The sequence below is a fragment of the Gekko japonicus genome, unplaced genomic scaffold (assembly GCF_001447785.1).
Source record: "Gekko japonicus isolate JY-2015 unplaced genomic scaffold, Gekko_japonicus_V1.1 scaffold63, whole genome shotgun sequence".
Classification (NCBI taxonomy): Eukaryota; Metazoa; Chordata; class Lepidosauria; order Squamata; family Gekkonidae; genus Gekko; species Gekko japonicus.
The window spans coordinates 542,485-564,563 of NW_015168654.1; the positions used below are offsets into that span (position 1 = coordinate 542,485).

Sequence of the window (22,079 nt, forward strand, 5' to 3'; positions counted from 1 at the left end):
AGTATATGGGGGGGGGGGGTAGTTGCAAGGAAGGGCTAATTGGAGTCAAGATGCATAAGTAACTGAGTGATAAGTATAGCTAAGACTAGCTTAAAGCTGTTGGTAAAACCAGTGAATAGCAGCAAATTAGCATACAGGTAATAAAGGAGTTAACAAACAGATGCGAGAACTGAATGACTTAGTATATGTAGTGAGATAAGAACCCAATATCTCTGTTAAACCCTGGGGGTTCCATTGTTCTTAGTGTTGTAATAACTGTAATCAAGCAGTTTTTCATTCTAGTCCATTTTTGAAAATCCTTTGCAATAAAGCAGCTACTTTGAGGACCCTCACTGAGTGTCCTAGGAGGTTCCTGTTCACTTCCTGTTACTTTTGACCCGCCATCTTTGGTGCCCCCCCCTTTTAGCATACCCAAATGCTCTAAAATGTAATCTGGAAGATCCAAGTACACAGATGGCATTTTACAAATAGGGATATCACAGCTTCGGTGAAGTCCCACGTTTTTTGAAAAATGAAGCTGAAAAATGTAATGAAATCAAAAGCTTCATTATCTACAGGTGCTGAAATATAAGCAGCCAGACCTAGGGGTTGCAGATGTAGGTTAAGCCCCTTGGAAATCTTCTTTTGGAGTGCATTCTCTGACTGCTTAGAGCCAAAAAGGGCATATTCCATCTCACTATGGTGTCTGCTATACGCCAAGGTAGGATGCCGGCTATGGTGGATTTCACCTTTCCTCTAAAGATCTCTTACTTATTGCGCTTGTTCCTTGTTTGTGCCATTCTAGATTGCAGTGGGGGGGGGGGTTAGAAGATGAAAGGCCTTGTCTTCTGGCTAAATTTTGGATCAGATGGCCCTCCAGTCCACTTCTGTTTCTAAGGTTTTCATACAGTGCAAGCAAACATCTAGCTTGAGAGATCTTTTCTCACTGACTCCAAGTGACCAGACCAGTCTTTTTCTAATTCTGCAAGAAGGATAGAGATAATGGGATGTAAACAATCTGCCAAGTATCCCCCTCCATTAACTGAAATCTCATTACCTCCTAAATCACTTTGAAGTTGTGTGTCCGGAAATGATCTTGAGCAGGTTCTAAAAATGTCAGGGGGGCTCTTGGGTGCACAGCCTGCCTTGCCTGTCTGAAAGCGGTTGCTGCTAGCACACCACAAGAATTGGCATTCCAGTTGACTTGTTGGTTTTGATGTTAAGGTATAGTGCAACAAAGGTTAAGAGGGGATCAAGCTGGAAACTTCATCAGAGGTGGGAGTGTGTCCTTGGATGGGCATGAAATTCTTAGGAATGTTCAGATATATGCTGTATATGGCACATGGTCAGACCTGCACAACAGTATCTTCTGCTATGCAGCAAGGGATCCTTGAGTCGCACCTCTTAAATTTGAATGGCATGCAGCTTCACTCGTGTTCCTGAATGTATATTGATGCCTCCCAAGAAGATTGCATTGGTTCCTCGTATAGCCAGGCCAGCTCAACTGGACAGTGGCAGTTTCCAGATAATGTTGGATGCTGTAAGGCAGGGAACACTGAAGGTTTGGAGTGAGTGCGGTGTAGTGTGGTTAAGAGCGGTGGACTCTAATCTGATAGAACTGGGTTTGTTTCCCTACTCCTCCGCCTGAAGGCTGCTGGGTGACCTTGGGCCAGTCACAGTTCTCTCTGAACTCTCTCAGCCCCTCCTACCTCACGAGGTGCCTGTTGTGGGGAGAGGGTGGGAATGTGATTGTAAACCGCTTTGAGACTCCTTAGGGTAGAGAAAAGCAGGGTATAAAAACCAACTCTTTTTCTTCAAAAGATCCAGTTCTTTCTCTCCTGTAATTCTCACTTGATAGCACTTAACACACACATACACACAATTCACAACTGGCCACAGGCGAGTGGTTCTTTACAAACTACATAACAAAGGGGTGTGAGTTGAAAGTGTTGGTTAGCCCTTGACAAATTTACAAGGCTTCTTTGCCTCTCTATATTGCAAGAAACGCGATCATGTGCACATAATAGGGCATATGGATTGACCCAGGGGAGCACATGAACACATGAAGCTGCCTTATACTTAATCACAGACCCTTGGTCCATCTAAGTCAGTACCAGCAGCAGCTTTCCAGGGGCTCAGGCTGAGGTCTTCCACATCGCTTCCTACCTGGTCCTTTTAACTGGAGATCCTGGGGATTGAACCTGGGACTTTCTGCATGCCAAGCAGATGGTCTGTCGGTGAGCCACATCCCCTGATCTGTGTTATCCCTGATCTGTGAAGACTTCCCTAGGCCAGTAATACTTAAATTGTGTGATAAGTAGGTTGCCCTGTGAGCTCTTATATGCACATGAGAAAGACCTCTGCCCGAAACCCTGGAGAGCTGCTGCCAGTCTGACTAGTCAATACTGGCCAGGATGGACTAATGGTCTGATTCAGCATAAGGCAGCTTCATATGTGATTTTCATGGTGGTCTCTCTAGTTGCTGTTTTTCTGTACTTGTGTAATGTTGTTGACCCTTGGTCTGTTTGGAGTGCCACAGGTTATTCTCCAGTGTGAGGCTTGGAGCTAAGACTAGAGAGGGGATGAGCCTTTTGAGAATAGACTTGGGCGCTAGAAGCCACATGCAGACCCCTCAAGAGCTGCACCTGAAGTTGGAGTTGTGGTCTATATAAGATCTTGCTGTGTTGGTACCACAGAGTAAGAGAAGCAAAATTACCCACTCTGAGACCAGAATTTGCTGGTGAAAGGTGTGCAGAAGCTTCCAAGTAGCTGAACGTTGCTTGGTAACATGTTTGGCAGTGGTGAAGCAGATGCATCTTTCTTTGCATTCAAGTGGGCTTCCTAAAAGACTGGCCGAGGCCTTCAGCCTAACCTGTCTCCCTGCTTTGTTTCCTTCACAGTACAGTGCCGTGGACAACAACCCCCTCTCCCTGTACGTCATGCACCCATTTTGGAATACGGTGGTTAAGGTGAGCTGTTTTCTTTTGTTTTGATTTCTGCTCTTCTGAGTGTGTCTGTGCTTGAAGTGAATCTGCTAACATCCCTGTAAGTAGAGAAATCTCCTGAGCGGCCTGGTGCTTCTTGGTTGACACAGCCCCTGTCTCTCTGTCTGTGACTAATGCAAAAAAGCTTGGCCTCTTGAAGGGGATGTTAAGTGTTCAGAGACACAGTCACATTACAGCCTGAAGGTTCTTATGCTACCCACACAGGGATAGATGTTGAAGGTTAGCCTTGTCTGGCACTAACAGTCACATTCTGGTCTCTTAAAATGCCACAGGGAGGCCTTTCTGTACATGCTAATTAATGTGGGTTTTTTTGCATGTGTTCTTACTGCTTTCCCGTAGATTTTCCCTACGTGGCTGGCCCCAAATTTGATAACGTTTTCTGGCTTCCTGCTGCTTGTCTTCAACTTCTTCCTCATGGCATATTTTGATCCTGACTTTTATGCATCTGGTAAGGCTGCCTTTTTTTTTTTTAAAGAAATGTGTATACGTTTATGGACACCAGAATGATAGCCTTGGGAGGTGCATGGTGGCACTGTGTCTGCACAATGAAAGATTCTCATTGACTTGATTATTCACTGTGGTTTGACTGCAGCAATGTGAGGTCCCCATTAGTATGCCCCTGCACGTTCTAGGAGCTGGACAACTTGGATTTTCCTTGTAGGGCTGCTTTTGAGGAAGGTGTGAGTGAAGGTGGCCCCAATCTCTTGCCCAGCTCGGGAAGGTGGGAGAGTAATAGCCTGTAAGAATAGAAGAGGTGGGCGGGCAAGATAGGAGCTCTACCATTGTTCACTACTTAGAGATTCCCCTGGGCTATCTTCATGTGTGGGAGGAAGAGGGGATGTGTCTGTGTTCTTTGCCATGGATTGATCACTAGGAACCATTCTGTTTCCATTTGCAGACCCCATACACATACCGGGGTCCCTAACCTTTTTGAACCTGTGGGCAGCTTTGGAATTCTGACACAGGGTGGTGGGCCCAACCACAGAATGGCTGCCACTGAAGGCAGAGCCAACCACAAACTCTTCAGGGAGTGAGGTCATGCTTATTGAAGAATAATAATAATTATTATTTATTATTATTTATTTAATTTGTACCCCGCCCTTCCCGCGAGCAGGCTCAGGACGGAATAACTCTTCCAAGGTTTCAGGCAGGAGCTCTGTTTAACAGAATGCCTTTTTAAAATGAAAACACTGTATAAAAACATTTCCTTGCATACACACACAGCTTACCTTCAGTCACACAGTGGAGATCTTTGTGCAATTGTGGCAGCTGCCGCCAAAGTGGTTCTTTAAAAAATCTGCGGCACCATTCAGAAGCCCTGGCTGGGCAAAAGCCCTGCCTGACCCTTCCTGCTTCCTAAAAACTCTTGGTGGGCTCCAGGGAATTTGTCCGCGGGTGCTCTGGCGCCCATAGGTGCCGTGTCGGGGACCACTGGCTTAAGATGTTGTCTTCCTTAACTCTTGACAGTGTCATTGTGTTGGGAATGTAGTGACAGTGTGTTCCTTTCCTAAAGGATAAACTCCAAAAATATGCTTTGGGCTGAGATACGTAAGGAGTTGTCAGTTTGCCAAGATGGCATTTTATGAATAGGTGACAATATCACGTTATCTGCTGACCTTGAACAATCTGGAATGTGGTCATAAGCCAGCATCAAGGGCAGTGCTGCTGTACCTCCCCCTCCTTTAAGCCACAGCACTGCAGTCCCTTTTCCTCCTTGCATTCTCTGTCATCGTTAGAGAGGCATCTCTCCCCTGCCCCTTGTTGTTCCCTGCTGTATGTTGCTTTTTCTGACGCTATCCTCATCCTCCGTGAACCTAGCCTTGGACAGTCACATTATCGCTTGGCTTTGTCCTGTTTTCAGTTAATCTATCCCAGGGTGGTATTATACTCCCAAAACCACTGAGAGAGACTACAGGAAGGTTCTGCTGGAGAATCTAAGATGGTGGCCAAGATAATGCAGGTTTATTTTCTGAGAATGTCTAAGGGTCAGGAATTATTTAGAGAAGGTGTTGGAGTCAACTAGACTGGTGCATCACCTGAAACTGGCAACAGGTACTCCCCTGGCCACTGCTGCAAAGGACCCATGAGCACCCCCTGGCTGCATACCTGATCCCCTGGGGAGATTGCAGCCCCCATCCAAAGCAGACTGCAACCTGGTCCCTGGATCTGCTGAAGCAACAACCAAGAGACCCTTAGGTGGATTAAGTTTTTGTTGCATCACAACCAGTCCCTTACGGCTTTCAGGCACAAGCTCCCTAGAATTTGTTGGGCAAGAGAGATAGAGCCGAGCGTCCCCTACTCAAATGACCTCCCTTGATTCCTTCACACAGAAGTGAAACAGCAAAGGAATAAGTAACTTTCAAAAACTGTCAACAATGAATCCCCTGATGGTGGCACTTGCATGGGGCCGGGAGGGAAAAATAATCTCAGTTTTTTAGGTATCAGCATCCAATATATTTAGATGCCTGGAGCTTTCCCTCCAGCCCTGGTCCCGTAGCTCAAGGGAAGCAGATTTCCAGGGAAGACATGGGGTGGGTCCATTTCCTCCTTCCTTGAATGCATACCCCGGTAAAGATGAAGGCTTGGGTCCTAAGATGAGTTGTGCTTATGGGAGAGGCTGTGTCTCAGTGGCGGAGCATCTGCTTGGCATTCAGAAGGTCCTAGGTTCAATCTCTAAGCTAAAAGAATTAGGTGGTAGGTGATGTGAAAGACTTCAGCCTGAGACCCTGGAGAGCTGCTGCCAGTCTGAGTAGACAATACTGACCATGGTGGACCACTGGTCTGATTCAGGATACGTTAGCTTCATGTGTGTGTGATGGAAGGTAATTTACCTTCCTTCTCCTTCTCACTGCAGCCTTTTTGGACCCCCCCCCCCCATCATGCTCTTTGGGTTTCTAGGCCTGAAAGGGGGGGTGTGGAAGTCTGCAGCAGGAGGGGTATTGGCAAAAAATGTCCTTTCTTTCTCCACAAATGGACAAGCTGTTCCATCAGAGCACCTGCTGCACCACCAAGGGAGCACCATCCAAGCCAATGTTCTCATCACTGGGCAGTGCTTGCAACCTGTGAAACATGTATGCAATGCTGCAGGATCACTCGAAAAACATTGCTTCTGCGATTTTTTTTTGTATTCCAGACTTTATATAAATGTAAATGTTTCTAAGGAAAAGCTAATACAGGCAAGTAAAACTTATCTGTAGAAGTGAGCAGTGACTCATGAAAGCTCATACCCTGCCACTAATTTTGTTTGTCCTGAAGAAGAAGAAGAAGAGATTGGATTTATACCCCGCCCTTCACTACCCAAAGGTGTCTCAGAGCGGCTTACAAACTCCTTTCCCCTCTCCTCCCCACAACAGACACCCTGTGAGGTAGGTGGGGCTGATAGAGCTCTTGACAGAAACTGCTCTTTTTCAAGAACAGCTCTTATCAGAACTACGGCTTGCCCAAGGTCATCCAGCCAGGTGCATGTGAAGGAGTGGGGAATCAAACCCGGTTCTCCCAGATTAGAGTCCGCACACTTAACCACTACACCAAACTGGCTCTTAAGGTGCTACTGGGCTCTTACTCTTTTCTAGGCAAGTAAAAGTTCAGGGGAAAATTCTTTTTGCCATTGAAGAGGTATAATGTAAAATTCCTGATGCCTTTTGAGAGTCTTCCTCAGGAACTTTTTAAAGTGGACACAACTTCTTATGGTGAACTAGGGTGATTGTTTCCTCACCCGGGATCAATACATGAGAACAGTCATGTCAGCAGGTGGCTCCTGTGTTTCACCAGAAGAATTTATACATTGAGAGCCGCCATGTCTTAGTGGTAGAAAAGGGCAAGAGTCCAGTAGCACCTTAAAGACTAACAAAATACATGGCACGGTAGGAGCTTTCATGAGTCACTGCTCACATCTTCAGATGTGTCTGAAGAAGTGAGCAGTGACTCACAAAAGCTCCTACCCTGCCACATATTTTATTAGTCTTTAAGGTGCTACTGGACTCTTGCTCTTTTCTGCTGCTGCGGACAGACTAACATGGCTACCCATCTTGATTTGTCCCCATGTCTTAGTGGCTAGAGTATCGGACTGGGGTCTGGGCGGTTGAAATCCTTACTCTGATGTGGAAGCTTAACAGGTGACCTTGAGCCAGTCACATACTCTTTGCCTAACCTACCTCACAGGATTACTGCTCAGGTAGAATGGGGGAAGGGAGAACAATACCGTAACATTTAAATAAAAAATTCCCTCAATGGAAAAATCTCGCAACAAAAGAGCACCTTCTTGCCATTGTTTACAGGCCAAAAGAGTCACATATGTCACTTGAGTGTATAAATTCAATTAACGTAGTTCTGGATTAGTTACGTTATGTGCTGACAGTCACTCCCCCAGGTTAGATTCCCAGCCTTCAGTCCTAAACACGCCTAGAACCAGGGAAATATGCTTTTCTGCCTGCTGTAACTTCTGACATGTTACGGTAACTAGATGGGGTTGATGAGGCTGTAATATATGTTTAGTAATTGTGTGTGTATCCCTGACTAGGATAGCCCAGGATAGCCTGATCTCATCAGATCTGAGAAGCTAAGCAGGGCTGGATTTGGATGGGGGGCCTCCAAGGAATATCAAGGTTGTGATGCGGAAGCAGGCCATGGCATACCACCTCTGAACACCTCTTGCCTTGAAAACCCCACAGGGTCACCATAAGTCAGCTGTGACTCGATGGCACTTTCTGCCATCAATCATGCGCACGACCACAGAGAGACTTTCAAGCAGTGTTCCCTCTAAGCTGAGTTAGTGTGAGCTAGCTCACAGGTTTTTAGCCTCCAGCTCACAGATTTTTTCTCTTAGCTCAGGGAGGATGACTCCAGAGGAAGCTAATTTATGCAGTGTAGCCAAATCGCTCACTCACAACTTTAATGCCAGTAGCTCACAAAGTAGAATTTTTGCTCACAGGACTCCACAGCTTAGATGGAGCATTGCTTTCAAGGATTGTGATATCTGCACTTGGCCTTCTGGACCTTCATTTTCCTGTCTTTAGCATCCCTTAAATTCTGACCGTAAGTCGAATACAGGTGTTGTCTGTATTTGCTGGATGCCCTTTGGAAATGTGGGGTGCCCTGAGAAGACAGGAGCTTGGAGGCATTACTTCGGCAATCCAAGATGTTACCAAGAAGTTAAAACAGGCTAACACATTTGGCACCAGTCCAGTTTCCTTTGGGTGCCCTTGTCTTAGAGCACTCAGATGGAAGTGGAATAAGCAGTTGTTGGGTTGGATCCCACAGAAGGGCGCCACGTGCCCAACAGTCCTTGCTTAAGTGGAAGCGCTGAAATTACTCCTGGCTAAATGAAAGTGATTGTATCCCCATTGTCTTTTCTGTTGGCACGCCCAAGGCTTAGCACAAGAGACAATTTTAAAAGGCAATTGAATGAAATTGTGCAAAACATCTATTATGTATTCTGTTGCTCCATATGCTCATTGCTGTTGTTGCATTAAAAATTACATTGAAATACTCCCGCTTGCACAAACTGTGCTGAAGTGTGCTAATCCGTTCACTGGAGCCAACCTGTTGGAAGTTAAGTTCTTGCCAAAGGCTACAAGGTAGGTCGGTTGAAGGCGGCTGAATGAGCTGAGTGTCAAGAGGAGAAGTGGCCCCTGGTCTCAGCTGTTCCATGCACATTTCTCCCTGGCAGCATTAGTTGTGCTGTCCTGCGTACTTGACTCTCAATGTTTTCTTTCTGCAGCACCTGATCATGTCCATGTTCCCAACAAACTGTGGGTCATAGTGGGCCTTCTCAATTTCATCGCTTACACGCTAGGTAAGAGTTTACAACTTCCTGCACGTTGCATCTACGTAATAGACAATATGGGCAAACTCCCTGACCTTGAGTACCATATACTTTTCATGCCCCTAATTCCAAAGGGTACACTCAAGATAGGCTTTCCTCCTTTTTCCTTGGCGCGTGGACTCTGCAGCAGCTGCCTCCAGCAACCAACTTGTGCTGTGATAGGTAAGGAAGTTTCTCTCTGAGGCTGAGGAGGGATAGTTCTGAAGCCAGCAAGCTCTGGTATGGCTATCCCTACAGCAGGGGATCCATCATCACCAAGGAAGAGTTCTCTGAGCTGAGTGTTGTCCCTCCATCTCAGACTGATTGCAGGCAGGAGGGGCCAGACTCTGGAAGACACCCGGCATCTTGGTTTGAAGTCATCCTTGGCTGTGAAAGCCCTTTAGGCTGTTAGTGATTTCTCGGTCTCTATTATGAGTTGAGTTAGAGTCAAGATGGATGACAGCAAGAGGACATTTGAAGCGGAATGTTTTTAAACAAGCCTATATGTTAGCTTTGGATTTTTCCTAGTAGTTTTCTTCTTCCAATGTCAGTTGCATCTAGCCTCTTGGTCCGCAAGCAGTTGAATCTTAAACATGCCTCCTCTTATGCTCTTTGTACCCCCTTTCCAGATGGCGTGGACGGGAAGCAGGCTCGCCGGACCAAATCCAGCACCCCGCTTGGCGAGCTCTTTGACCATGGCCTGGACAGCTGGGCTTGTATGTTCTTCGTGGTGACGGTGTATTCCACCTTTGGCCGGGGATCCAATGGTGTCAGTGTCTTTGTCCTCTACCTCCTCCTGTGGGTGGTTTTGTTCTCCTTTATCCTCTCCCACTGGGAGAAATATAACACAGGGATTCTCTTCCTGCCATGGGGATACGACATAAGCCAGGTGGTAAGTGTTGACTATTTTGCCCTGTGAATTTCCAAAGGAAAGCCTAGAATCTGTGGGAGGAACTATAATCCAGCATGCATGTGTGTTCAAGAAGTGTGTAGTTATGCTTGGCAATGGAGCAAGGCTATCTGTCACTTAATGTGTGTCTTCTGAAATAAGTTAAGGGCTGCCCTGTGTACATAGGTAAGTGCCATCAAGTCGCAACTGACTTACGGCAACCCCAGCCAGGGGCTTTCAAGGCAACTGAGAAGCAGAAGGTGATTTGCCATAGTCCTCCCTTCCAAATACTTACCCTGTTTAGCTTACATGATACGATGAGATTGGGGTATACCATGCCACCTTCCCTTTAAGGGCTGCCCAGCACCTCGGTAATAACTGGACTGCCATGCTGCGTCCTACAAATGCCTGTTTAAGCCAGCCCATTTTAAATATGTAGACCCATCCTGCCAGATAGCTGGAAAATGCGCAAGCAGGGCAAGATGTTGATAGCTACCCGGTTTTGTTCGCAACTTCGGGTGATGAGGAACAGGCTTCCTTTGGATATGGAGGCTGCATTTCTAATTTTTATGGCTGCCTCCATTTCAGCCTGTCATCTGTTATAACAGTCATAGTGACATCTTTTTTTTGGGGGGGGGGAGAAGAAGCACCTAACTGCTGTTACAATATCTTATAGTCCCAACCTCTTTCACAGAAGGCATGACCCTTAGGGAATGGTTCAGGTTTGTCCAGAAATTACTGCTAGCTGTCCTGCATTGCACGACACTCCAGAACATGTGAGGAGCATAACAGCATCGGGGTGGTCACTCTGGGAAGCAAAAGGGAACTTAGAGATGTTATGCAGAGAAGAAGAGGAGGAGGAGTTGTTGTTGTTGTTGTCATTACTCCACCCTTCACTCAGAGTGGCTTACAAACTCCTTTACCTTCCCCTCCCCACAACAGACACCCTGTGAGGTAGGTGGGGCTGAGAGAGCTCTTTTTTAAAACTAGTTTATTTATGCATTTTCCATACATAAAAAAACAAATCAAACAAAACATCCACTTTTTAACATAGTATTTGTTGGAGTATAAGTTATCCAAATATTAAATGGAGTATAAGTTATCCAATTATCCCATCCAATTATTAACTTTGTTCCACCTTTTCATAAACACATTGTCATCTCTCCCTGCAAACATCAAATTTAATTTCGGCTAATTCAAAGATTTTTTCAATTCTTCCCTTTTAGGTATTATATCCGTTTCCCACTTTTTTGCTAAAAAAAAAAAAAAGAGCTGAGAGAGCTCTGACGGAAACTGTCCTTTTTCAAGTACAGCTCTGACAGAACTATGGCTTGCCCAAGGTCATCCAGTAGTTGCAAGTGGAGGAGTGGGGAATCAAACCCGGTTCTCCCAGATTAGAGGCCATGCACTTAACCACGACACCAGACTGGCAGCCCAAAGGTGTTTCCTGACCTGTTCAGAGAAGAGGTTTTTTTTAAAAAATTGTGTTGTGATCTTCCTTAACTCTGTTTGGAGAAGCTCCAAGGTCGGGGAGTTGCTTTTCTGTTAGCTGGGGATTCTATGTACATTATGCTTTGCTGTGTGGGTTAGAGTGGTGAAAGTGGTGTGTGGGATTTGGAAGCTCCAGCTGCTGTTCCCTGCTTACAAGTTGGTGGCCTCGGGCAGATCAGACACTCGGATCTTCTTTGCAGAGTTTAGATTGGTAAAGGACTTCAGACTCTGAGAAGTGCTATGGGAATAAAAGGTAAATGGGGATCCAACTGCCATCTCTTGACAGGGCACTGTTAATGCCAGCGCCAACTGTCAAGAATTTGAGTGTGACATTGGACGCCTCATTATCTATCGAGGCCCAAGTCACAAATGTTGCCAGATCAGCATTTTTCATCAGTCAACTGGCTCCCTATCTGTCTCCCCCCGACCTAGCCACCATGGCCCATGCATTGGTCACCTCCGGGCTGGACTACTGCCACGCTCTATGCAGGGCTACCCTTGAGCCTGATCTGGAAACTCCAGCTGGTCCAGAATGCAATGGCATGTGTTCGGACAGGGACACCATTAAGAGCAGTCGAATACTTGCAGATTAATACTGAGTCAAGGTCAAGGTTTTGTTTTTACCTTTAATGCCCTAGGTGGTCTGGGACCAACATATCTTCAGGACCGTCTCTCCCAGTATGTCCCCAGAAGAGCACTGCGCTCGATGGATCAAAACCTACTGGTTGTCCCCGGCCCAAAGATATTCGCCCAGCCGCAGCCAGAGCCTTCTTAGCGGGACTTAATGCAGTTCTGCAGTCCTTGTAACCACCAGGCCTGTGGTTGAGGCGGCAACGATCTATCTATTTATTCTGGCCTCCCGCTTCCTGTCCTGCACTGTTTTGCATTGCTTGTTATGTGCAGTTTATATTGTCTGTCGTCTGCCCCATCCACCTGCACACATGCGGGGAACCTACAGGGGAGCAGATGGAGTTGGAGTGATCAGATGATGATATCAGATGCTATTGATGTTATTTATTGATGTTATTTATTGATGTTATTTATTGATGTTATTTTATTGTTGTTTATTGGTTAACCCTGAGTTTTTAGAAGTTGGATTGTATTTATTGCTTGTTGTAACCTGCCCAGAGCCTGCTTGCGGGGGAGGACAGGCTAGAAGCCAATTTGGTGTAGTGGAAGAGAGCCAGTTTGGTGTAGTGGTTAAATGTGCGGACTCTAATATGGGAGAACCGGGTTTGATTCCCCACTCCTCCACTTGCACCTGCTGATGTGACCTTGGGTCAGTCACAAGCTCTGGCACAGCTGTCCTTGAAAAAGAGCAGTGTGTGTCAGAGCTCTCTCAGCCCCACCCACCTCACAGGGTGTCTGTTGTGGGGAGGGGAAGGGAAAGGAGTTTGTAAGCCGCTCTGAGACACCTTCGGGTAGGGAAGGGCGGGGTATAAATCCAATCTCTTCTCTTCTTCTTCTTCAATAAATAAATACATTTTGATACATTCCTCTGCATTGACGTTCAGATGTGTTGCAATTGCTTATGCAAGCAAACAAAAACTGAGGTTGCAGTCAGTCGTTCGATGGATCGTGTTTTTTTAAAATATGCCAGCAATTGATTGGACAGCCCATTCTGTTAAATACCTGTTTTTCAGTACGAGTACTTGCAAAGGACATCAGTCAAAGGGTTCCCCCTTCACAGCAGGGACTGTCTGTTCCCAGGTGGTGTTTGCTGGGCCCCACATGTGCATCTTTTAAAACCCAAGTGTTCTTTTCTCCCCCTCTTCAGAGCTATTTACTATACTGATTTAATACTCTAATCAGCTGATCAAAAATTTAAAAAAATTATCTGGTGAGGATCTTAATGTAATTAGACACTGTTAAACTGTTGAGAGTCAGCCCATGGATGTTTTGTATCACTGTATGCGGACAGTTGCATTCTGTTTTTGAGTTCTTGCTAAATTAAATTACCAGTGTAGTGCCATGTGGACAGTGGAACTGGTTATTATTTGTACACCACATTGTGTAATTTTTTTCTATGTTTTCTCAGCCCTTTTGATTTACTCTACCCGAGAGCCAGCGTGGTGTAGTGGTTAAGAGCGGCGGACTCTAATCTGGAGAACCGGGTTTGATTCCCCCACTCCTCCACATGAAGCCTGCTGGGTGACCTTGGGGCAGTCACCGTTCTCTCTCTCAGTGCTCTCTCAGCCCTGCCCTACCTCACAGGGTGCCTGTTGTGGGGAGAGGAAAAGAAGGCGAATGTAAGCCGCTCTGAGACTGCTTAGGATAGAGAAAAGCGGGGCATGAAAAACAGCTCTTCTTTCTGGGTTGGATGTTTTCCCCGTTTCTTCTGCTGTCATCACATGGAATAGCCTCTGACACCAATACTTGACAGATGTGATTGCCCTGGAGTGCAAGGGCATTGGGAGGAGATTGTTTTCTAGATTTTGGGCATTATTGGTTTCGTCAGCTGTGGTCCTTTTCTTCCCTTCTCTTGTTTGCATAGCAGCATTTTGCTGTAAGGAGAGCTATCTTCTGGGCTTTTGGGGGGCACTGTGGAGCATTTTCTGACTAGTAACTATGCTGGAGCTTTTTGAAAGCCCTTTGCACTCTTGCATTTGTAGCCTCACCCAGCTGGTGGGATTTTGTTGGCTGGGAACTTAATGGTTTAATGGCTGATAAGGGAACTGAACCTTGGTTTCTTGTACCTGGGCCCAACTCCTTGTCTCCCTCTGCAGAACTCTGGCTTATAAACTGCAGGTTAACAACATTTTGGGTGTGAAGGGATTTGCTCCAAAGAGTACTAATAAATGCAAGAAGGTTCTTGGAACAAACGTCTGTTGCTTCACAGACCAAAACAACAGCAAATGCCGAACTCTCTAGCAGTGTAGCATAAATTTCTGCCAGTCTTGTTTTTCTTTACAAGCTCCAGCTAAAATCCTTCTGCTTCTCAATACTGATTATTAGGCTTTGGATTATGTGATTTGCCTGCAGCATTCATTGCCACAGTGTTGGATGTGGCCAAGGAGAAAAAAGGGTTTGGGCAAGTATAGAAAGAGCTCAGGGGTTCACTGTCAAAGCTGCAGATGAATACTTTAGTTGTTACAGGCTGTTATCGATTTGGAAAAAGGTGTTCGCAGCTTCTGGGTCAACTGTTGCTTGGTACATTTGCTTCCTGCAAGGAGCTTTGGACAATGTCAGTCAGTTACCCCATTTATTCTCCCAGCAACCCTATGAGAGTGATTGCTAGTCCAAGGTCACCCAGTTGCTTTGCGGTCTGGTAAGGATTTGAATCCCAACCTTTCCCAGTTTAAGAACATAAGAAGAGCCCTGCTGGATCAGACGAGTGGTCCATCTAGTCCAGCATCCTGCCCCATGCAGTGGCCAACCAGTTCCTCTAGAGCAGTGGTGGCGAACCTATGGCACGGGTGCCAGAGGTGGCACTCACAGCCCTCTCTGTGGGCACGCATGCCATCGCCCCACCCAGGCCCAGACCATCATTAAAGTGTCGAATGCTCTGCCAAATCATTTTAAGTAAATGAAAGCATTTGGGATTGCTTTCCTTACTTTGTTTGGATCATCTTAAGTTAATGTATGAGTTGTTTTTTCTAAAGTAAAACCGCAGTATTCAGGTTAAATTGCCATGTTGGCACTTTGCAATAAATAAGTGGGTCGCAGTTTGGGCACTCGGTCTCTAACAGGTTCCCCATCACTGCTCTAGAGGGACAACTGCAGGGCATAGAGACCGAGACCTTCCCCTGCTGTTGCCTCCTGACTGTGGGATTTAGTGGCTTAGTGCCTCTGAACATGGATAGTCAGTCCCCATGGCTAGTAGCTGCTGATAGACCCATCCTCCACGAATCTATCTAATCCCCTTTTAAAGCTGTTTATTCCTGTGACCATCACTACAATCTGTGGCAAACAAATTTCAATCACTCTCTGTGCTTACTGATACTGCACTTGCTATTCAGTGATGGTGAGGCAGGATGAATTGTTCAGAAAAGCAAAATTGGCATCCAGCAATACCACAGAGAAAGCTGGATGCCGACAGGAATAGGACAAGAGAAAGGGCTTTAAATAAACCTTAGGATTTGTAAAAGGATGCTTTTGCATATGCTTTTCCAAGTTACCTTGATTAACTTTGCAACTAAGGTAGGCAAAGTGCTGCTTATTCCCCGCCCCCTTTTCGGAGGAGGACAACCAGGCTGTGCAAGTGACCTGACTGGGGGGCCACCTGGCAAGGCTCTAACCCGGCACTCTTTGGCTTGGAGCCCTCCTACTCTCGATCTCCAAATTAAACAGTTTTTTGGAAGAAGTTGCGTTGTGATTTTTGTGTGAACTTAAGATCATGGTGGGGGTCTGGATGCCAGTTGCTGCCAACACACAACCTTGAAAGTTCAGCGCTGTGCCCATGGGAAGGGACGGCTGGGAAGAAAGAGCTCTTGGGGTAGCTTCTCCCTCCGCAGCTGCAGGCTTCCCTGTGTTGTAACGAGATATGTGTAAGAACCGTTCTAATTGTTAGGCGGCACTGGAAAAAAAAGGATACCCGATCAGATCGATTTCTCCATCCGCTAACACTCTGCAATTCTTTTTCCAGACCATTTCGATTGTGTACATAGTGACCTCGATTGTGGGAGTGGAGGCCTGGTACAGACCTTTCCTGTTTAATATCTTATATAGAGACCTATTCACTACAATGATTGTCGGTAAGGAGCTCCCCGTTGAAGCCTGTCTTCGTAATTGTCACTTTCTTTTGACGCAATCCAGTGTTTTGGTAAAAAAAAAAAATTATTGATATTTGAGTGTTGTCTTTGTTGTTGTTGTTTTTGTTGTTTTCGTCCCCGGCCTTGGCGGGGAGGGTGGGGTATAAATTGCCGGTAGGGATTGCCCCCACCCCTAATAATCGTGGCCCTAGGTTAGGGATAAATGGGTAACTGTAGCCGCTCAGAGACCCCTTAGGGGGTTAGAGCGGGGTAGTAAGCTGAAATAAATAAATAAATAATTGGGTCACAGCTGAGTAGCTGCTTGTTCTAGCCTAGCCCTGTTTAAACTGACTGACTCTCTCCGGAATCCAAGCGACAGGTCCAGACTGGTGGTGGGAAGTGCTGTCAAGTCACAGCCGACATATGGCGACCGTCCAAGGGTTTCGAGGCAAGAGACAAGCTGAGGTGGCTCGCCATCTCTTTCCTCTGCCTGTCAACCCTGGACTTCCTTCATGGCCTCCCGTCCAAGTGCTAACCAGGGCAGGCACTGCTTAGCTTTTGAGATCTGCCTAGAGCAGGCTAGCCTGGGCCATCCTGCGTCCAGATTATAGTAGAGCTAGTCTGGAGGAAACAGGATTGTAAATAATAGGGTCCCTAAATGAAATGAATCAATAATGCACCTTAGGTGCAGTTTTCCTTCTAAGCTGAGCTAGTCTGAGCTAGCTCACAGTTTTTTTAGCCTCTGGCTCACTCATTTTTGTCTTAGCTCAGGAAGGAGGGCTCCAGAGCAAACTAATTTATGCAGTGTAGCCAAATTGCTCACTCACAACTTTAATGCCAGTAGCTCACAAAGTAGAATTTTTTGCTCACAAGACTCCACAGCTTAGAGGGAGCATTGCTGAGGTGATCCTAAAATGATGGCTGAGGTGACTGCAGATTGGCCATGCTTGAACTCTGAATACTCCATGATCTCCCTTTTAGATTAGGAGACCTGTATCATCAAAAGACTGAGAATCTCCCTCCCTCTGAAAGCTGAAATCATGTGGGTAGCTTCAACTGTAAGACTATGGGTGCAAGAGATTTCGGTGGGGCATTTGTCGGGGTGTGTCAGCATCCGGGCTCCCAGTCCCACATAGTTTCTTGGACAGGAGGAAGGGTTTTGTCCATATTTAAGACTGTACAGCTCAAGAGAAGCCTGCAAATTTCTGTTCTAGGCCACTAATAATTGCAGCTGAACTCTTGTCCTGGATCTATCTGTGAGCCCTAGGAGACATGGAAGAATCATTTAGGTCATACCTGCACCAGTGTAATTCCTTTCTGGCTCATCCTGATAGGCAAATGTGCCACTAACCACTTGCACAAGCCCTGCCTGTCTCCCATGTCTTCGCTGACCATCAGCTTAATGCAGAAATCCTTGCAAAATAGATACCAGCCTTACTGCTGCTTTCATGCATGTTGGGTAAGGAGCTTTTGATGCCCTTTAGCAATCGTTTGGACTTGCAAATAATTGCTAAGGTGTATTATCCCAATGTGTGAAAGTGGGACTGGTAAATTAGCATTCCTTTCATGTCAGCATTTGAGTTTGCCTTTCACAGTATTGAGATTGGGTTTGTGCAAGTTGTGGGAACCTCTCTTCGGTTTAGATCTCCTTTCCTAATGCTTCTAATCACTGGGTGTTATGATTTATTTAGAAAACTTATAGGCTGCCTCTCCAGAGGCCTGTTCGAAGCAGCTTACAAATAAAAAACAATATAATAAGCCATACAATGAATCAGTATAAATACAAGCCATGAAAACATTATGCCCTTGTTTTACTCAAAGAGATTAAGCTGCGAAGTGTAATTTCTTATTATTTGGGTTTTAAACATGCTTGATAAACGCCTTTAACCATAACCTTTGGGTCCAAAGTTTGCTTTCTGCTGCTGGGAGCAGCTTCTGACACGGAACAGAATTTTTCTGTCTTTCCTTTCCTGAGCTGTCCAAAATGCTGCTCTAGGAGGAGCCAGGAGAGCTTTGGAAAGGGAGGGGGAGAAATCGGTGGAAGTTCTGGCAAGTTCTTGGCCTGAACCTGATACGATCAACCTCAGAACATGTACGTTTCCGTAACATTGTGACAATAAAAACAAACTGCAAGCCTGATCACCAGAACCACCGCAGCGGTCTCCTTATTGATTTGTTGGCTGTGGAAGGTCAGTAGTTCAGCAGTTCGAGACCCGAGTGTGCTGCATGATGGAGTGAACTCCCGTCTCTAGTTCCAGCTCCTGCCAACCTAGCAGTTCGAAAGCAAGAAATTGCAAGTAGATAAATAGGTACGCCTTCGGTGGGAAGGTAACAGCGTTCCGTGTGCCTTGGTGCTTAGTCATGCCGGCCACATGACCACGGAAATGTCTTTGGACAGCGCTGGCTCTTCGGCTTTGAAACGGAGATGAGCACCGCAACCCTAGAGTCGGATTCGACTGGCTTTCGAGCAAGGGAACCTTTACCTTTACCTTTATCCTGCTCTCAGCGAAGTCTGAAGCCTCCCTCTGTTGAATTGCTTTTGCACTGGAGGAAGAGCCGCTTCCATCAGAGGAAAGCTCCTTAGACCAGAGGAAGGCTTCATGCTTTCCTGAGCTAAGTGTTACAGTGCAGACAATTTATTTTTACAATTATTAACTGCTTCAGGCAGGGCTTGGGAGAGGCAGCATAGAAAAGCTCTAGGTAAATAAATGAGCGATGGATGAGGGTTTTTTTAAATGATACTGAACTGGCCTGGCCCACCTCTCTAGACAAGGCTGTTCTCCTTCTGAACATCAGTTGAGCTGCAGAAGCCTTTGGTCCAGGCCTTCCCTGTGGATCTTAATATATTGATGGGGTTATAGATTATACTGCAGCTGGATCCTCCTCTCTCCCCTTTCCTTTGTACAGTCAGTCATAAGATGCATGTACATGTGAAGTTGCCTTATACTCAATCAGACTACTGGTCTATCAAGGTCCGTGTTGTCTACTCTGGCTGGCAGCAGTTCTCCAAGGTCTGAGGCAGAGGTCCTTCACATCAGCTACTACATGATCCTTTTAACTTGGAAGTGCCAGGGATTGAATCTGCGACCTTCTGCATGCCAAGCAGATGTTCTACCACTGAGCCACAGCTCCTCTCCGATAGGACTGAGACATGAGCTAGCCAGAAGAATGAGGCATTGTTTGGCTTCATTGAGATGAAGCTGGGTGGAATTGTGAGTTCTGAAGAAGACAGAATCAGGATTCAAAAGGATCTAGATAGGCTGGAACAGTGGGCTGAGACAAATAAAATGAATTTCAATAGAGAAGTGCAAAGTCCTACACTTAGGTACAAAAAATCAAAGGCACAGATATAGAATGGGAGGGACTTGGCTTGACAGGTGCACATGTGAAAGGGATCTAGGTGTTCTGGTTGATCACAAGCTAAACATGAGCCTGCAGTGCGATGTGGCTGTGAAGAAAGCTAATGCAATCTTAGGATGCATTAACAGAAGCATTGTGTCCAGATCAAGGGAGGAGGTAGTTCCGCTCTATTCTGCTATGGTCAGACCTCACCTGGAGTACTGTGTCCAGTTTTGGGCACCACATTTTAGGAAGGGTGTTGACAAGCTCGAGCGTGTCCAGAAGAGGGCAACCAGGACGGTGAGAGGGTTGGAATCCAAGTCTTACGAGGAAAGGCTGAAAGAGTTGGGTATGTTTAGCCTGGGAAAGAGAAGGCTTAGAGGGGACATGATTGCAGTCTTCAAGTATTTGAAGGGCTGTCATGTAGAAGATGGAGCGGATCTATTCTCTCTTGCTCCGGATTGCAAGACCTAGATCTAATGAGTGGAAATTACAAGGGAGTCATTACCAGCTAAATAGCAGGGAAAACTTCCTAACTGTAAGAGTGGTTGAGCAGTGGAACAGACTGCCTCGGGAGGTGGTGGGTGCTCCTTTGCTGGACGTTTTCAAGCAGAGGCTGGACGACCATCTTTCGGGTATGTTGTAGGGCTATCTTTCGGCTATGCTCCTGCAGAGTGCAGGGGGTTGGACTAGATGACCAACTCTAACATTCTATGATTCATTGCTTCGTACCATTGCTATTGTGGCTCAGTATTTAAAAACCGAGCCATTTGTCACAGGAGGCAGTGCAGTATCAGATTATTGCTGGTTAATTCTTTCAACAACCTGCAGCACCTTTCCCCCCAGCTGTTGTGCATTCATGCATATAATAGACCAGTTTTGTAACAAAAATGATGTAAAAGGTCTTTCTGAAATAATTAAACACAGGCAAAAGTTGCAAAGGTAAAATATGCTTGTCCCCTTTGCATTGCCATTGGGAGGAGCAAGCAAGCATTTTAGTCTGCATTGAGGCCAAACATCCGTTGACACAACTGAATTGTGGCATTTGAGGCCAGCATGGGAGTGACCATGTCTTCTGCCAAAATTAAGACTGCATATTTGTACAATGTGCTGTCTGCCTTCAAGCAGACTAAAAGATCTATAGTTTGGAGCGTGTAGGGAGCAGATGGTGTTGGTGCCTTAGTGGGTCCCTTATAGTCTCCCAATATCTCTGTAAAACAAAGGCTTTTCCCCCAAAGGTGTTTCTGGAGTTTCCCGTTTCATCTATTTTAATAAGGGTTTTGAAACGTGTCAGTTTTCTCTTGGAAGATAATATGCTTCCATCTCCAGAGATTAGCAAGGAAATCTGAATAAAGAAGTCATCTAAAGGCATCTTCTTGTGGTGGAAAATATGGGTATGCTTGTGTGTGGCAGCTTCATCCAGAGATGCCCATAAAAGGAACTAGAATTGCATAGCCAGGATAAATCTCCAAAGGAAGGCCTCTAGAACAGGCTTTGGAGCTTACCAGTAATCTCATGGACTTAAATGTACATTCTCACATTTTTTGTGTGTGTTAGGTACATTTATCCTTTTGCACCTAATCTGTAGGAGTGTCTTGGAGGGAGAGGCAGAGCATCTGCTTTTGCATGCAGAAAGTTCCAGGTTCAATCGTTGACATCTCCAGTTAGAAGGATCAGGTAGGAGGTGATATGAGAGACCAGAGGCCCTGGAGAGCCACCGCCTTGATGGACTGCTTCATACGTATCTCCAAAAATAATGGGAAGCTGCTTTTAAACTTCAAAGCAGCTGTAATACGGAGGAGGATTGCTGATAGACTTTGCTTGGAGGAACATCGGCGCTTCTGGTGGAGTAGTAACCTGCCCTTTCTTCCCTTAGGTTGTGCGCTCACTGTGACCCTTCCCATGAGCCTGCGTAATTACTACAAGTAAGTGCTTTCCAAAATCAAGTGTTAGTGCTTGATATGAGCTGTAGCACTGCCTGGCCACCCATCCAGTGCATTCTTGTGAAAGGCACCCTGGGTAAAAAAACAAGGAGCTTTCCCTGACATAAAAAGGGGAGGGGGAAAAATATTGGCCGCTCATCTCTATTCTGTTTGGCGAGCAAAGCCAAATGCTCCATTTGGGGTGCACAGCTCTCTGCTGCAGCTGTGAAAATTGGGGGGGGGGGGAAGAGTAGGCCTGCCTTTGCTAATATTACCGGACTGCTGTTTTCAACCCATTTTGATGACGGATCTCAGTCCTGGCGGAGGCATTTTCGGGCGCAAGTATTCAAGCAGTGGGAGATTTGTACTTGGTCCATGGAAAGCACGTGCTCTGCTGCTGATCTCTATTCCAATCCCACCCACCCCAAATCTCCCCCTTTTCTCAGTGACATAAAGAAGCGCTGGACAACTCTAGGTTTGGTGATACAACAGTGGGAGGGCTTCTAGTCCTGGCCCCACTGGTGGACCTCCTGATGGCACCTGGTATAATTGGCCACTGTGTGACAGAGTGTTGGACTGGATGGGCCATTGGCCTGATCCAACGTTGGCTTCTCTTACGTTCTTATGTTTAGAGCTTTGTTTCCCACTCCAAGCATGGGGATACCTAAAGAGTGGCCAGGGTGGGGGAAAGGCATTGGCTTCTCTGTGGAGTAGCTCCCTTTGCTCCTGCCTGAATGCTTCAGTGCCTGCCTGGGGGTGTGGCAGAGACCTGACTGAGGTGGGGTATATAGAAGAAAGGAAAGGGTGCTGTATTTCTGTTGTGTCAAGCTTCAGTGCTGCCACTTGGCCCTTTAAGACAACTCACAATATCAGTCCATGAAAACAGTCAAATCACATCATGGCTTAAATCCCAACAAGAAAATGTTTTAAAAAGCAGCTACTTAAATATATATATATATA

At 46.1% G+C, this 22,079-nt stretch overlaps 1 protein-coding gene across 2 annotated transcripts in view; it reads left to right on the forward strand.

Annotated features, from left to right (window-relative positions):
* The window catches only part of EPT1 (ethanolaminephosphotransferase 1), a 69,447-nt gene that overhangs the window by 41,881 nt on the left and 5,487 nt on the right, over positions 1 to 22,079 (forward strand). For both annotated transcript variants that reach the window (XM_015415174.1, XM_015415175.1), the window contains exons 2-7: positions 2,880 to 2,948; positions 3,324 to 3,432; positions 8,704 to 8,778; positions 9,417 to 9,679; positions 15,753 to 15,861; positions 21,074 to 21,122. In XM_015415174.1, the coding sequence (XP_015270660.1) occupies positions 2,880 to 2,948; positions 3,324 to 3,432; positions 8,704 to 8,778; positions 9,417 to 9,679; positions 15,753 to 15,861; positions 21,074 to 21,122 (674 nt within the window). The remainder of the gene's footprint in view (positions 1 to 2,879; positions 2,949 to 3,323; positions 3,433 to 8,703; positions 8,779 to 9,416; positions 9,680 to 15,752; positions 15,862 to 21,073; positions 21,123 to 22,079) is intronic.